An 18,268-nucleotide genomic window follows, 5' to 3' on the forward strand; every position below is an offset into this window, starting at 1 on the left:
CTGCTTAAATTTCAAACATTAGGAACAAGAAAGTGCAAATACAAAATCAGAGACTTTAGTTCTTTTCAAAGACAAGGGCAATTCAACAAACAGATGTAGGCTTAAGATAAGTTTTTAATGTATATGCTTCAGAAAGACAAATGATAGAATAGATGTATGTGTATGCTTATATGTGTATTCCAGATATTTGTGATTTTTAAAAGGGCTTATATGTATATGCTTATATTTTAATATATCTAATAATGCACAAAACAGCTCCCATATGAACAGTGGTAGAAGCATATTGAAATTGGCTTGTTGTGTGAACTGTATGCGCATGTCTTTAAGGTGTTAGATTTTCAAGTGATTTTTCATCATCAATCTTCATTTTGACATTAACAACTTCGGGAGTGTCGACCTTCTTCTCATCTGAGATACAACTTAGATTGAGTCAGTAAATAACTTCTAGAAGAATAAGCAACTTTTATACCATTTTTTTTTTAAAAAAACCCACATCAGTTATTTTAAAATGTGTTTTGAGAAACTTTTTAATGTTTTTAACTCATTGTTTATCGCTTCCAGTGATAATCATATCATCCACGTAGAGGAGAAGGATAATAAAAAACAGTGTTGTGAGAGGCATACGCCTCAGTACCTGAAGCGTACGCCTCAGAGGCGAGGCGCACGCTCAAGGTACTGAGGCGTTGCTGTGATGCGCCCCTCATCAACCTCCGACCAGTTGTGACCACCGACCACCGGAGTTGCTGTGCTGCAGCTGCTGCTCAGTCTTCTCCGACCACCGGAAGACCGGCATATCCCTCGCTTTCGTACCAGCTGGGCGCGTGATCCTTCTCTTACTGCCTCCCCTCCCACCGCTTCACTTCCATACCAGTTGTGAGAGGCGTACGCCTCAGAGGCGAAGCGCAGGCTCAACGCCTCGCTTCGCCTCATCGCATTTAACAACCTTGATAAAAACTGCATCAGAAATCTTAACAAACAAAACGGTATCAGTTAGACACGATTAAAAACCAAATTCAAGCATAACTTGACTAAACATGTCATACCAAGCCTTTGGTGCTTGTTTAAGACCATACAAGGCCTTATCTAAATGAAGAGTTTTTCCTTTAGGAATAACTATGCCAAGGAGCGGTTCCATATAAACTTCTTCATCCAAGCTTCCATTGAGAAACACATTTTTAACATCCATTTAATATATAGAATATTTTTTTACAGAGGCAAGAGATACTAAGGTCCTAACTGTGGTCAATCTAGTAACTAGAGCAAGAGTTTTCACATAGTCTATTCCATACTCCTTGGAATATCCCTTGGCATCTAATCTGATTTATACTTTTCAAGAGGTCTGTCACTCTTGGTTTTAACTTTATACATTCATCGACAACCTATAGGCTTATTTCTTGATGGAATGTCGTGAATAGTCTAGGTACTTGTCTTTTCTAAGGCATTTAATTTCACTCATAGCTTCTACTCACTCAAAACGTTCCTTTACTTCAGTATAGTTGGAAGGTTCTACGTAAGAATGTATTAATGCAACGTAAGTTTGATACTTAGGTGAAAAATACTCCTAGGACACAAAATTTTCAGAGATTTTTGACACTCTAGATGACCTTGTTTGTATCTCTTCCTGTTTTTCATTACTGGTATATTTTTCGAAAGTACATAGATGTTCTAAATTACCACAGCTAGAATATTGAATACAATCTTGATCATTATGGGATGATTTTTCACTCATCATTGTTAAATAATGTAACATAATTCAATATGTAATCTCATAGTTTTAGTTTACTTTTAAGTTTAGTTAGGATTAGGTTAGTTTATTTAACTAGGTTAGGTTTCTTTTTCTTTTTTAGTTTAGTTTTTGGACTTATTTGGCTTTATGCTTTTTTGACCAAAGTCAAAAAGCATAAAGTAGAGAGAGCTGTTGGACTCCCAACAGCTCTATTTAGAGCCGTTGGGAGCCCAACACTCCCTCATTCCCTCTCTCCTTGTATTATAAATATGGGGTGTTACCCCCTTGTAACTTACACTTTTGTAAAGCCCTCTTTTGGGACCCAACATATTGAAGTTGATATTTTTTTACGTTTGTGCATTTGTATCCGTGCCTTTGTGCACTTGTGAGAGTTCTCCTTTTATGCCTTTGTGCATTTGTATCCGTGCCTTTGTGCACTTGTGAGAGTTCTCCTTTTATGCCTTTGTGCACACTTTGTGTTTCTAGTATTGTGTTTATACACAAAATTCTTTTTTATAGAGATTTTCACATGGTATCAGAGCAAGGTTGCTTGAGAAGGAAAGTCTTGTGATTCTTCACAATATTAAGTGCCTCGAAAAGCGTGCCTTCAATTTTTTCGAGATTGGCGTGAAGACTTCTCTTCATCAAATATTTTGGAATATTACTACAACAAGAGTTAAAATCTCTTTGTGGTACGTATTTTTCTCCTTCATCTTATCTCTCTAATGGGTGAAAAAGACTCTCATTTCTCTCTTGGCTTTAAGCTCAATGGTTCCAATTATCATGTATGGGCCGGAAATATGGAAGCTCATATTAAAGGAAAGGGGCTTTGGGGATATGTTCAAGGTTCCATAATGGAACCCGAACCAAAAATTACGATGGTTGAAAGAGGAGAAATCAAAATTCTTGAAGGAGAAGAAAGACAAAAAGCTCTTGAAGAATATTCAAAGAAACATGAGGAATGGGAAATGAGAAACTTCAAGATCCTATCTTGGATCTTCCCATCCGTTGAAACCAAGATCAATGCCAATATCATCAAATTCAAGAAAGCCTCTGAAGCTTGGCATTATCTTGAAAAGATGTATACTTCACGAGACTTATCTCACAAGTACTATCTTCAAAAGAGGGCCTTGACCCTACAACAAAATGAGATGTCTATTCGTGAGTACTTTGCTGAATTATCCTCTATTTGGGATGAGCTTGCCATGCTTGAGCCCAAGTGGAGTGGCGAAGCTATTGAACTTAGATACAAGTAATTAGAGGAAGATCACTTCTTTAACTTCCTAAATGGTCTTCGACCCGAATTTGAACAAATTTGGTCCTCTCTTCTATCTTCTTTCACATCTCCTTTCATTGAAGATGTTATTACCAAGTTAAGTGGAGAGGAAACTCGTATGGGCATTAGCAAGCAAAATCCAAGTGTTCTTGCAATGCCCACAAATCAAGATGAATGTGATGGAGCTAATGTCGTGTCTAGGCCTGGCAACAACTTGAGGACATATAAACCTCCTCACTTTAAAAACCAAAATCAAGGATACAATGGTGGTCAAGGTGGAAGAAGGGACAATAGCAAAATTGTGTGCCACTTTTGCAAGGAACCCGGTAACATCAAACCGGTTTGTCCTAAATGGAAGAAACTACTTGCAATGGCAACCACATCTCAATCACAAAAAGAGGAATCTACAAGTGGAGCTCTCTCTCTAAATCAAATTATGGAAGCTCTTCAACCTCTTCTTAAGGGAGCTATTTCCGATGCCGCCGTATCCACTCCTTCTCCTCCAGGTAAAACTTCTTGGCTTTTAGATTCGGGTGCATCTTTTCATATGTCTCCAAACATCTCTTCTCTTTCTGAATATTTTAAAAGTTTATCACCATCTTTTGTTTCAACTGCGGATGGCACTTCTCTTGAAATTAAGGGGATTGGAAACTTTGAAACTCAAAATTTTTTTATTCTCAAAATTAGATTTATACCTAAATTGAATTTGAACTTACTTTCCGTCTCTCAACTCTCGGACCTTGGATGTGACATTCAATTTTCATCTAATAAGTGTTTAATACAGGATCACCGGTCCGGGAAGTTGATTGGGGAAGGCTCTAGGAAGGGAGACTTGTACTATGTGAATTCTCTCCAAATCCCTAAAACCCCTTTTTGTAATGTGGCCCAACATAAAGACATAAATGTTTGGCACAAAAGACTTGGTCATCCCAACATCACCAAGTTATTCTATTTGCATTTTATTAAAAATCTTTGTAAAAATACTTTCTCTTGTAATGATTGTATTCTTGGAAAAATGAGAAGTATGCCTTTTGAACAAATATCTATGTTTACCACAAAACCTTTTGAAATTGTTCATTCGGATGTTTGGGGACCGGCACCCGTCATATCCAAGGGAGGCTTTGCCTATTATGTGATTTTTGTAGATGATTTTTCTCGATATTGTTGGATATATTTCCTTAAACATAAGCACGAAGTGTTTTCATGTTTTAAATCATATCATATGATAATTAAGAATCAATTTAATAGTAATTTAAAGATTTTTAGGACTGATTCCGGAGGCGAATATCTTTCCAATGAATTTAAGAAATATCTTGAAGACTATGGTATTGTCCATCAAAGATCGTGTCCTAAGACCCCACAACAAAATGGGTTAGCCGAAAGGAAGCATAGGCATATCATTGAAACCACTAGAACCCTTCTTATTTCCCAAAGTATTCCAAAAAAAATTTGGGCCGAAGCGGCTCTTGCTTCAGTTTATCTTATTAATCGTCTTCCATCCAAAAATTTAGATAAAATCTCTCCTTTCGAAACTCTATATGAAAAAGAACCCGATTATAATAGATTGAGAGTTTTTGGTTGTAAGTGCTTTGTCCTTACAGATAAGAATGATAAACTCTCACCTAAAGCCATTCCTTGTGCTTTTCTTGGCTACTCCGAAACCCAAAAAGGGTTTCGATGTTATGATACTAAAAATGATAAGTTATATGTCTCAAGGAATGTAACATTTTTAGAAAATAATAGTGGTTTTGAAAAGAATGAATCTCATTTAGAAATTGTTGACTATTCCTTTCTCTTTGATCTTTTATCTAAAGATGATGATATCTCTAGTGATGATGAATCAACATATAACAGTGACAATGAAGTGGTTGAAATCAACAATAACTCTAACCCTACTACCTCTTAAGAAGAAAATATAACTAGAGACCCTATCACCTATACTCATAGAGATAGACTCCCCTTTAGAAGTGCTATTGAGCAATATAGTGAACCTAGCGAATCTATCCCCTCACATGATTCAAACCCTAGAAGAACCGAGAGAACTAGAAGAACTCCCTCTAGATTCGTATCTTTTGATTCTTTCTCTCCTAAATATCGGGCTTGCTTAAGTGTCATTCACTCATATTTTGAACCAAAAAATTTTGAAGATGCCAAACGATGTATTGAATGGAGAGAAGCCATGGAGAATGAACTCAAAGCGCTTAGGAAAGCCAACACTTGGGAATTTCAAACGCTTCACAGTGGAAAGAAAACTATAGGATGCCGATGGGTGTTCAAAGTCAAAACAAAGAGTGATGGTTCTCTTGAGAGGTATAAAGCTCGTCTTGTAGTTAAAGGGTATAGTCAAGAATACGGGATTGACTATGAAGAGACATTTGCTCCAGTAGCTCGTATGGTTAGGTATGGAAATTCCTAAAAATAAAGTTCTTCGTCTTCGTAAAGCTCTTTATGGCTTGAAACAAGCTCCCAAGGCTTGGCACGATAGGTTTAACAATGTAATGACTGAAAATGGTTTTACTTCATGCTATACTGACACTGCATTGTTTGTTAAGAAATCTGATGCAGGAATTGTTATATTACTGTTATATGTTGATGATATGTTAATAACAGGTGATGATGTCAAAGGAATCAAGAGCATTAAATCTATCCTGACTTCAAGATTTGAAATGTCAGACTTAGGATTTCTGACATATTTTTTGGGAATTGAGGTTGCCTATTCTCACAGAGGCTATTTTTTGTCTCAAACTAAACTTGCTTGTGAGATTCTTGACCGATCAGGAATCACAGATGACAAGGTCTGTGAAACTCCTGAAATAGTAGGTTCAAAGATGAAGATTGATGATGGGATTCTCCTAAAAGATCTCACACCTTACCGACAACTGGTTGGATCTTTAACGTATCTCAGCATTACGAGGCCTGATATTTCTCATGTTGTACATGTTGCTAGTCAGTTTCAACATGCACCTACTTCAGTTCATATGAATGTCATTCTCCGCATCATCAGATATATAAAGGGTACAGTAAACAATGGGGTATTTCTATCTTCTTCTTCTGAATTGAATTTAATTGCTTATACTGACTCTGATTGGGGAGGTGACCCAAATAACAGTCACTCCACCACTGGTTTTTGTATTTTTTTAGGGGAATCTTTAATTTCTTGGAGATGCAAGAAACAACATAAGGTCTCGCTTTCATCCACAGAAGCCGAATATAGAGCCATGGCATCTACTACCATGGAGATTGTTTGGATTCGCAACTTGCTGGAAGATATGAATATTCAAGTTCAAGGGCCCACAAAACTATGTTGTGATAATAAAAGTGCAATTTATATTGCCAAAAATCACACATTCCATGAGAGCACGAAGCACATTGAGATGGACTGCCACTATGTTCGTGAAGAATACTTAAGAAGAACTATAGACCTTCCATATGTTACATCAGAATACCAACTAGCAGACTTCTTCACCAAAGCGTTATGCTCTCCAAGATTTAACTTCCTTCTTGGCAAACTTTCGGTTATGTCACCCTAAGTTTGAGGGGGGGTGTTAAATAATGTAACATAATTCAATATGTAATCTCATAGTTTTAGTTTACTTTTAAGTTTAGTTAGGATTAGGTTAGTTTATTTAACTAGGTTAGGTTTCTTTTTCTTTTTTAGTTTAGTTTTTGGACTTATTTGGCTTTATGCTTTTTTGACCAAAGTCAAAAAGCATAAAGTAGAGAGAGCTGTTGGACTCCCAACAGCTCTATTTAGAGCCGTTGGGAGCCCAACACTCCCTCATTCCCTCTCTCCTTGTATTATAAATATGGGGTGTTACCCCCTTGTAACTTACACTTTTGTAAAGCCCTCTTTTGGGACCCAACATATTGAAGTTGATATTTTTTTACGTTTGTGCATTTGTATCCGTGCCTTTGTGCACTTGTGAGAGTTCTCCTTTTATGCTTTTGTGCATTTGTATCCGTGCCTTTGTGCACTTGTGAGAGTTCTCCTTTTATGCCTTTGTGCACACTTTGTGTTTCTAGTATTGTGTTTATACACAAAATCCTTTTTTATAGAGATTTTCACAATCATATCATTTTAACTTCTTAGTTTTCATCAATATCACACTCATTAATCTTTGAAATTAAATTCAACAAAAAAAAACTCATTTATTTCCTTAGCTTTCTCAATTTCAAAAAAACTTTCTTTTTCCAAAAAAGATGCATTCCTTGACACATAACCTTTTAGTTTTAAAGTCAAAACATCTGTAACCTTTTTTATAATTTGCATATCCTAGAAAAACACAAAGAATAGAATAAGGAGAGAGTTTGTCATTTTTATCAATAAAAACGAAATAACCTTTAACCTAGAATAATCTGGGATATGTTTGAAAAGTTTTTCAATAGGAGATGTTTTTTAAGGAAGAGAGTGACATTCTGTTAATAAGATAAACTGCAGTTAGTTCTTTTGATAAAAACTTTCCCCTTGAATCAGTGCAAAAAATAGAAATATCAAACAAAACCATTCCTTTCATCTGCACAATTTTTGCATTGAATTGGTTGGAAACCTATGTCACATGGGTGCGGGTGCGACACGGGTGCGGCGCAATTTCAAAAAAAAAATTGCACTTGAATCAAGGGGAAAATTTTTTTTCACTGATTCAAGGGGAAAGTTTTCTTATATTTCAAATTCTATCATTTTCAAAATATTTTTCTAAACAAGTTAGTTCGAGCTCAGCCGCACGTGTGTGTGTGGATAAGTACCAACGGGGCTCCGCGTGGTTGGCAGCAGCTGTCAGTGTACGTCTCCTTGTGGTGGGTTGTGGTGGGACGTTACAGGTTCAAACCCAACCCCAGTGGTACGTTGAATAGTAGCTGGTGGGATCCGCCTAAAAAAATTGTGTGGATAAGTGAGATTGTGAATGGTGGCGGACAGAAGGGATGCATGTTGATGAAAAGTATGAATTTGGTAGGAAAAGCGTTCATAATGAAATGATAAATATGGGCTGTCCGTAGGTACCGTACAGCACGAACGCACGTGTGCTTGTCCTCGTGGGGTAGATGGACGACCCTAGCTGTCGATGCTGGTGGTAATTGGTAAATCCACGATGAGAACACATCCTCTCTCTCTCTCTCTCTCTCTCTCTCTCAGATTTCTTTGTACCCCACAAAGAATCGTTGAGTGAGGAGGGCAAATATAACAATGTTATATGACTACCTTGACCTCCGATAGGCAAAATGCATATATCATTCTCAAGTTCCATTAGGGTTCTGTTTGGAAAGTGAGCATCGGAGGTCACCGGCCTAGTAAGTGTGGAATCCCGACTTCCAAAGTAACATCCATGTCCAAAGTTATAAAAAAAAATTTATAACGGAGAAATTCAAAGTGACATAATCATTGTTTTTGTTTATAGTTCTCAAATGCAATTTTTTAATATATATATATACCTATATATATATATATATATATACCTATATATATATATATATGAGGAAATAGAAACCAACAAAATGGGCACGGTGCTAAATGAAACATGCTATTGGATTTCCAGTTTTTTTTTCAAAATTCCGACCCCATAGATGTGTTCAGCATGATTGATTTACTAGAAATCGACACTTGGATCATGTTTTTTGGATGAAAAAATGGTATTTGAAGCCTCAAAAATTTATGAAAATTGTAGGCTGTTGATTTTTGAAACCTTAAAAAAACCTGTCTATGCATCTGAATCAAATGCTCCAAGAAGTGACTCCTATAAAAACAAGCATATAGAACACATCTGTACAGTCAAATTTAAAAAAAAAAAACAGGAAATCCAATAGCATGTCTCATTTAGCACTGTTCCCATTTTGTAGGTTTCCATATATATATATATATATATATATATATATATATATATATATATATATATATATATATATATCAGTTTCAAACATAAGTTTGAGTGAATTACCCAAATACACCACAGTAGAACTTCAATTTTACCTAACCTTCCTTTGATTTTGACCATTCCATTAGGAGGAGCAATCAGACTAGCACATCTATAAATATAAGTAAAGATAAGTATTATGTATGCATGCAAGAATGTAATGTTCGTCATGAGTAAATATCCAGCAAATTTCTTCAAGAACATTTAGAACACATATTGTCAATGGATTCAATAGTAAATGATTCAATAATAAAAACAAAATCAACCCTGCAATGTAAGAAACAGAGAATTATTAGTCTATCAAATACAAAAAGTTCTAAATACCATGAATGAGTTTGCCTTTGGAAATAACACTAATACCCGTCCCCATCAATTCTAGCTCCACTGCAAACCATGCCATGTTTAACAACATACCGTATTATTATTCCATTAATGTTGTTCTCTTCCTTTTCTTCACTTTATTGGTAAATATGCAAGTCTTTATGGTTGAGGAGAAGTGATGCAGGGGGACGTCGAGTTTCTCGAGTGCTGTGGGCTGAACTGAAAGCTCAACCCACGTCGTGCTATGAGCGGGGAAGAAAAAAAAAGGCACAGACGCTAACCCTCAAAATACAATAGCAGGAACCTTTTTTTTATTTTGTCTTTTATCTCAATGGAGATCTTTGAAACAATGAATCAGAACTTTAACAGAAACAAATACAATAACAATAACTAGGAAAGAAAGAATGGCGAGTTGCTGAATGTAAAAATTAAACGAAAACAATGTGAAAAAAAACCAAATGTTGTAGAGGAAAGAACAGAATGCAAAAGACGGCTGCAGATATCAATCTTCCCCCCTGCGCACAAAACCCTAGAGGGGCTGTAAAGGCCTCATCTGGATCCGGGTCTTGAGTCCGGTCCTGGACCCGAGACAACTCATGTTTCCTGCTAGATCTGGGACGTGCTCTGCATCATTCTCCCCCGGTTGGGAAGAAGTCAGCTCTGACGACTTATTGTCACCACAGTATGCATATAGATCGGACACATCTTTATCATGGTAGACCTGCCGCTTCTTGCACCATCTCAAGTAGAGGAGAACTGAGAGTAATGTTGTAGCCAATTCAGCAACAGTTGCAAAATGTTGTTGTTGTTCTCTGAATGGTTGAAATAGTTGTTGATGGTCCCGCTCCCGGGGACCCAAAGGATGGTCCCCTGTCCCGGGTCCCGTTTCCACGAACTCGGGTCTGGACCCTCTTGAGTCTGGGCCCGTCTCCAAGGGTTCTCCTGCTCTCGCTCGTGGATTTGTTGTCTTATGGTCTCCATGCACAGGATCATGAGGGAAGGCGAGCTCCTTTTGTATGTTTCCCAGCTATTAGGGGAGTACCCCAGTGAAACATACAGCATCACCAATTTTGGTCTCTGCCACTTGATGTCTAACCTGTAGGACCATGATTCACCCACATTCAAGAATGACACAGAAAACAACCCAAAAGACTCTTGAATTTTTCTGATATTTTTGGCATTTGGTTGGGAACTGTTTTCTTCAGTTGATGTTGAAACACTAAGAAGTTGCACATCATGATTTTCTAAAGAGAGATTCAATGTCTCTGGTTGCAAGTATGCCCCCTTTGGTGTCTACAAGGTTTATCTTCAGCTCCCCAGAGCAGACCATATGTCCTTTAGCAGTCACAAACACAGAGACGGAAGATTTCACCAACAAATGCAGGCCCAGAAGAGATTAAAATGAGATAAACAAGAGGCTCTGGCTCTTCCACCTGGACAACCTTCTGGCCAATGAATGCAAGACTAGGATCTTTGGTTGGGAGGGTTTCTACTCTATCTTAAAACTTCCAAAGAGGTAGACCATCCACTGAAACAGGACTTTCAGCACAAAAGCAAATGGTAAATTGTTGTCCTATCCTTGCTAGCACAGATAAGCACTCAAGCTTCCCACTATGATCTGCGATGGATCCTTGATTCGGCTGGAGTGGAGGACTCGGATTAGAATAGGGAGGGAGAACTGAAGGTGTGGTGGTGAGAAGGGCAGGCTGAGGGTGCATCGGCTGACCCGTTTCCGCAACGATAGGGTTCCCACGGGTTGTTGTCTTCTTGCTTCCATACGCAGGATCCTAAAAAATTTTTGCCTTCCCGAGTTGTGTCGTCGCGCCTCTATCGACAGCCAGGCCCAGCGCGATGTTGGGACCCTGCTGGCACGACCCACCATATGGGACTGTCCCAGCAACTCGCGGCCACGGGCCTGGACCTTCGGCAGGACCAAGCGTGAAGTTGGGGTCCTGCAGAGTAGGTCTGGCCGGTGGTGCAGCCGTAAGGGCTTGCTGCAGAGAAAGGGAAACACCCAGGGGAGGAGGCATACCTGTGTGGTTCCTCTGGTTCGCCTGGAGCAGAAGAGGCAACTCGGAATAGGGAGGGAGTGCCGACGTTGGAACTTCGTCTTGGACAGGCTGAACATGAATCGGTTGGCAACCCTGATCTGCCCCCTGCTTTTGGGTTGACGTTGCACGCCCCTCTCCCTATGTTTCGAGGGTGACTAGTCGGGCCTCCATCCCATCCAGTCGTTTTGAGATGCCCACGATTTCTCTGCTCATCCTCGACATATTTTCCTCCATTCTGGTCATCCTTCCCAACATACGCAGCATTGGACTCTCGCTGCCGGCATTCTCCTGCTCGTTTCCATTCGTCGGATCGCTCCTCGCCTCCTGAACCATATCGCTGACGACGGAAGAAAACCTGGGCTTTGATACCATTTTGATGCAGTGGAACAACCGGCGTCGCGTGCGTGGTCTTGGCAAACGAGAACACGACCCACACGATCGTGCGCTACTCAACGATGAGAAAGACAACCACCACTTGACGCAGTGGTGGAAACTGCAACCTTCACGCACGGGCGTTGACGTGAAGCTTGCTGGTGTAGTGAGGATGCCAATAGCCTTGTTAATGGAATGACGTAGGTTGTATCCTCCCAATGCAAAACCGTGCAACACGATAATCCAATGGCAGCGTGAAGACAGGAAAGCTCAGATCAATGTATTCGAGCCACAATGCATTAAAAGACTGGTAATGTTTATAAACTGAGAGTACTAACAATGAAAAAGACAAAGACTGACAGAGATTAAACAGACTGATTGAAAAGGAATAAAGAAATAAACAAAACAGTAATAACGTGCGGCTGAAGCAAAAGTGGCAGCCAAACTTTTCAGAACTCCAATGCAAAGAATCTAATATAATTAAACTACTGACAAAAGAAGACAAAGAGGGAAAAAAATGCTGAAAGGGAAAAGCAAGGTGAAACCAGCGACTGGAATGAAAGAAAATAAAGACAAAAAATGAAAGTGTTGTAACCACTGGCAAACAGACAAATAACATCAATGCAGCTAGCCAAAAGGCTGTTGTAGGCTAAACATGACAGGGAAATAAGAATAAAAAAACATAAGGAAGGTAAAAGCTATTGTAGGCAGAACGTGACAGGAAGAAAAACACCGTAAAAAAAAAAAAGATTGTTGAAACTTCAAGGTTGCAATTGAACGAACATTGAAAAATCGCAACAACTTTTCTTTTCTTTTGTTCGTTCAATTGCAGCCTTGAAGTTTCAACAATCCTCTTTTTTTTACAGTATTTTTCTTCCTGTCACGTTCTGCCTACAATAGCTTTTACCTTCCTTATGTTTTTTTATTTTTATTTCTCTGTCATGCTCAGCCTACACCAACCTTTTGGCTAGCTGCATTGATGTTATCTGTCTGTTTGCCAGTGTTTGCTAGTAGTTACAGCACTTTCATTTTTTGTCTTTATTTTCTTTCTTTCCAGCCGCTGGTTTCACCTTGTTTTTTCCCTTTCAGCATTTTTTTTCCTCTTTGTCTTCTTCCTGTCAGTAGTTTAATTATATTAGATTCTTTGCACTGGAGTTCTGAAAAGTTTGACTGCCACTTTTGCTTCAGCCGCGCGTTATTACTGTTTTGTTTATTTCTTTATTCTTTTTCAACCAGTCTGTTTAATCTCTGTCAGTCTTTGTTTTTTTCATTGTTAGTACTTTCAGTTTGTAAACGTTACCAATCTTTTAATGCATTGTGGCTTGAATACATTGATCTGAGCTTTCATGTCTTCACGCTGCCATTGGATTATCGTGTTGCACAGTTGTGCATTGGGAGGATACAGCCTACGTCATTCCATTAACATTGGCATCCTCACTACACCAGCAGGCTTCACGTCAACGCCCGTGCGTGAAGGTTGCAGTTTTCACCACTGCGTCAAGTAGTGGTTGTCCTTCTCATCGCTGAGTAGCGCACGACCGTGTGGGTCGTGTTCTTGTTTGCCAAGACCATGCACGCGACGCCGGTTGTTCCACTGCATCAAGAAGGCTAGGGTTGCCAACACTAAATGCTGGTTTGTTGCCTGTATTTATAAAGAGAAACCTACATGTAGAGGATTAATTGGTCTTTCTCAGACATATTTCTCTACAGATAGCACAGATTTATGAATTCTTTTCAGAAAACTTGGATAATTGTGCAGCTATAAACTAAATGATAACCAGATAAAAACACCTTTCTAAAGGAGGGTTCACTTTTTTTCTCTTAAAGAGATAAAGATTGGTTCACATTAAAGAATAAGATCTTATGTTATTATATCTAGCAAAGTATTTATATAAGTCAAACTTTATCTATAAGGTTGCTTGTTTTTGTTCAAGAAAACATATAATCTTTTGTCCTCATTTAGGTTTAGGATAGATGATCACTAGCATAGTTTACATCCCTCAACCGAAGCAAAGAATCTAAACGAAAATATATTAAATTAAAAACATATCAACTTAGATTTCTAAAAAAATGCAAGTCTGTTAGATTGGATGGTCGAAATGTTGAAGCAATGTAAAAATATATAAAATAATGAAACCCTCTTTTATTTTTTAAATATAATCTCCTTTTTTGTCTTCTTTTTTTTTCATCATGGCATACAACAAACAAAACAACAACAACTACGCCTTCATCCCAAAACAATTGAGGTCGGCGATATGAACCAACAAAGAAAATCATTCTGGGTCTTCCACATGAATCCTTCTCCTCCATTCATTTCTATCCAATGCCATGTCCTCGGTGAAGTTCAAAGCATTCATATACTTTCCTATCACCTCCATCCATGTCTTCCTAGGCCTACCCCGACCTCTTTTAACTAATATATTTTCCCATTTCTCCATCCTTCTAACTGGAGCATCATTAGGCTTTCGTCAAATATGTCCAAACCACCGTAAACGATTCTCTCTCATCTTATTTTCAATGGGTGCAACGCCTACCTTCTTACGTATCTCCTCGTTCTGAATCTTATCTTTTATTGTATTTCCACACATCCATCTCAGCATACGCATCTCGGCTACACTCATTTTTTGAATATAATGTCTCTTGGCAGCCCAACATTCCGTACCATATAGTAAAGCGGGCCTAATAGTCGTCCTATAAAACTTTTCCTTCAACCGCAATGGCATTCTACAATCGCACAACACTCCAGTTGCACTCTTCCATTTCATCCAGCCAACCTTTATCCTATGATTTACATCACCATCAATTTCTCCATACTTTTGAATGATAGATCCCAAATATTTGAAACAATCATCCACCGGTATTTCTTGCTCACCAAGCTTCACTACACTCTCATCATTACTTCGTTGGTTACTAAACCGACATTCCATGTATTCTGTCTTACTCTTACTCAACTTAAAACCTCTTGCTTCCAATGTCTGTCTCCATAATTCTAACTTAGCATTAACCTCAGCTCTAGACTCATCAATCAAAACAATATCATCAGCAAACAACATACACCACGACACATTTTCTTGAATTGATCTCGTAAGCTCATCCATCACTATAGCAAATAGGAAAGGGCTTAAAGCAGATCCTTGATGTAACCCAACCGTTATAGGAAAATTGGTTGTCACCCCTCCACAAGTGCGGACATTGGTTACTACTCCTTCATACATATCTTTAATTATTTTAATGTACTTGAGAGAAACACCTTTCTTCATCATTGTCCACCAGAGAACGTCCCTAGGTACTCGATCGTATGCCTTCTCTAAATCAATAAAAACCATATGCAAAATTTTATTCCTCTCTCTATTTCTCTCGATAAGTTGTCTAAGAAGATGTATAGCTTCCATAGTAGATCTTCCAGGCATAAAACCAAATTGATTCTCCGATATCATGACAACCTTCATCAACCTAGACTCAATCACCCTCTCCCAAAGTTTCATAGTATGACTCATGAGTTTTATACCACGATAGTTTGTGCAATCTTGTATATCACCCTTATTCTTATATAGAGGCACCAAAGTACTCTTCCTCCACTCATTAGGCATCTTATTTGTCCGCCAAATCTTGTTAAAAAGATTTGTCAACCATTCTAAACCTTTCTCTCCCAAGCATTTCCAAGCCTCGATAGGTATACCATCTGGGCCAACTACCCTTCTTGATTTCATTTTCTTCAAAGCCTCTGCAATTTCTTTCTTTTGAATCTTGCGCATGAAGTCACGATTCATCTCATGAAAAGGAATGGAAAAGTCTCCAAGATCCTGAGCATGACTTTCATTAAATAGCTTATCAAAATAATCTTTCCATCTCTCCTTAATCTCCTCATCTTTGACTAAAACCCTTTGCGTTTCATCTTTGATACATCTAACCATACCCAGATCCCTCGATTTCCTATCTCTCATTTTTGCAATCCTATAAATATCCTTCTCACCCTCTTTGGTATCCAACTTGTCATAAACCTCCTTATATACCTTATCCCTTGCGTTCCGAACTACTTTTTTAGCTTCCTTCTTTGCTATTATATACTTCTCCAAATTCTCATTATCACGACTTTTACTTAGATTTCTATAACACTCTCTTTTAACCTTAATAGCTAATTTGACATCCTCGTTCCACCACGATGTATCCTTACCTAGCGGTGCACTGCCTTTAGACTCACCCAATACCTCTCTTTTTTCATCATGGCATGTTTTTTCTAAATTATAATATTCATCCAGATTGAGCTTCTTAAAATTGAGTGAATCTAAGACAGGGACAATTTGATAAAAGTCATACTATACATCAAAGGTATCTTGTTCAATTAAAAGAGGGCCTCTTTACAAGTTCCTGACTATTACCAATCCTCAAAGTTAGGAGAAATCATCCAAGAAATATTACAAACACCTTAGTTCCATAATAATGATGATGATGATGATGATGACGACACCTGAAAGGTTTCCATGTCATCTTCTAAATTCACATAAAAGAGATTCATCTGTGCCAAACTACCCTTGCATGAACTTTATTAAGTGCAACCATGCAAGGTTATATTACATACACTACCAACAATCTAACGATATGAACATAAGGCACCAGAAGCCTGTGTAAACCGCAAACGAACCAAACGACGAATCAGAGAAAAGGAAGAGCAGTCATCAAATTGATTTGATGCCCAACTTTCATTTATTTGATCAGTAGGAGCAAAATTTCAACCGCTGACAACCAACAACACAAAAAAAGGAAATGTTTCCAAAGAAGTAAGAACTAGTTGCGAGATAACACGTGATTTTAGCAAACCAACAAAATAAAATAAAAAACACTAAAGAACCCATAACACAATAAAGCACTTGATTTTGACCCAAAAAGGAACAAAAATTAAACACAAAGTAATCGATTCCAGTAACCAGAACCCACTTTTCCAAATAGGTCAGTCAGAACAAGAAAAAAGAGAAATGGGTAATCACGAATTCATCATTATTCAACACAAATCAATCACTAATCATCACGATTTCTATATCAAGCTAAAATACAATAATATTAAAACAAAAAAGGCGCCATGAATGACTCAAACATGAAACCAGCTATGCTGTCGCCGAGGAAAGAAGTTGAGAGGCTAAAAAGGAATATGGAAAGTCACAAACTCGTTATCATTCACCACGAAACAACCACCCACCACCACGGACATCCATAATTGAATGTCACCCGTTAAAAAATAAATAAAAGATACACTAAAACCAGAATTTTGGTGTCCCAAAATTACCCGAACGACCTCATTGAAGATCCAAAGTTCCACTAAATAAACCAAGAAAACATAAGTTTGGTAAAGAGAAAAGATGGGTATCGAAGGAATCGCCATTAGTCATCAATACAACATCGATAACGAAATGGGGAGTCAGAAAACACAAGAAACTACAACCTCGTTGAAGGGGGGAAAACATGGGTATCGCAGGAATCATCATTAGACCCACCAATACAATACCTGTAATGAAATGGGAAAAGAGAAAGCATAAAGAAACGCAACTAAGGAACACAAAACCCACCTGATCTCGGAACATGGGGGAGTCCTCCAGCTTAGCAAAATACACCATTGTTTCCACGGCCAAGAGGGTAGCAAGGAGAGAGGGATGAGGAAGAAAACGAGCCCTTCTTGCTTCTTGAAACCGGCTTCGATCCAAGATCTATCTGCAAGCGAGTGGAACGTCGGTAGACTCTACCTAGGGTTCAAGCCTGCGAAGCAGGTCTGACGTCGTTTTCTAGCGCGTGCGAAACATTAACAGCTCCTCACCTAGGTAGGCGTGTCAACGGGTCGGATCTGGTTCGAGCTCAGGTGAGTCTGAATCTCGATCTGGTTTTGAGGTGAGAGTTCCGAATCCAGACCTGGGTCGGGCATAAGAAAAAGCATACCCCGGTTCTAAAAAGTATACCAGTTCATACAGGGTAAAGTAATAGTTTTTATCTTGAAAAGTCATAGGTCTTAATTGGACCCCAGGTCTGATATGAAATTTCACAAACCAAACCCTACTCCATATACTAATTAGACCCTTCGAAACAGCTAGAATTTCAATTGGACCTCCTCCTTTATCACCAAACCCTAACCCTATAGATTTTGGTACAGGTCCGGTGCAAGTCAAATCCGGCTCATTGACACCCCAAAACCTAGGCCTGTCAATGGCACGGGTATGACCAATTCAAAGCCGAAGTTGGTTCCACAAGGCCCGAGTTTGGGCATGATAAAATGGGTCGGATTAGTGTTGGAGTTTGGTCTCACATGATCCGATGGTCAGGTAGAACTGCATTTGAATGTCGTCGATCTCTATGGAGATCCACGCAAATGCAGATCAAGGCATGGGGCCGATCGTTGATGTGGCATTTCTTAAATATGAGATCCTCAAAATAGCCTGAAATCCACATATTCCAAGGCGGGTTCGGTGTAAAGATCCATGGATTTGAGATCTTCGGATCTTAATAAGACCTCAAGATCATCATCATCCGATGGATTCAAATGCACCCTCATGGTTTATGAAATTTCATACGGAACCCAAATTTCAAATCATGATCAGCTGTTTTCCAATATAAAATATTAAAGAAACAGAGG

The 18,268-nt window shown here is 38.5% G+C and overlaps 1 protein-coding gene across 4 annotated transcripts in view; it reads right to left on the minus strand.

The window, feature by feature from the left end:
* LOC149818164 (ADP-ribosylation factor GTPase-activating protein AGD4-like) overlaps positions 1-17,418 on the minus strand; it is a 57,146-nt gene extending 39,728 nt beyond the window's left edge. For 3 of the 4 annotated variants that reach the window (XM_089985888.1, XM_089985887.1, XM_089985886.1), the window contains exon 1: positions 17,214-17,418. In XM_089985888.1, the coding sequence (XP_089842014.1) occupies positions 17,214-17,261 (48 nt within the window). In that variant the 5' untranslated portion in view covers positions 17,262-17,418. The remainder of the gene's footprint in view (positions 1-17,213) is intronic. The other variant, XM_089985889.1, reaches the window with a different exon arrangement.
* Positions 17,419-18,268: the final 850 nt, after the last annotated feature.

Source organism: Nuphar pumila, chromosome 13 (genome assembly GCF_984573655.1).
Source record: "Nuphar pumila chromosome 13, dmNupPumi1.hap1.1, whole genome shotgun sequence".
Taxonomy (NCBI): Eukaryota; Viridiplantae; Streptophyta; class Magnoliopsida; order Nymphaeales; family Nymphaeaceae; genus Nuphar; species Nuphar pumila.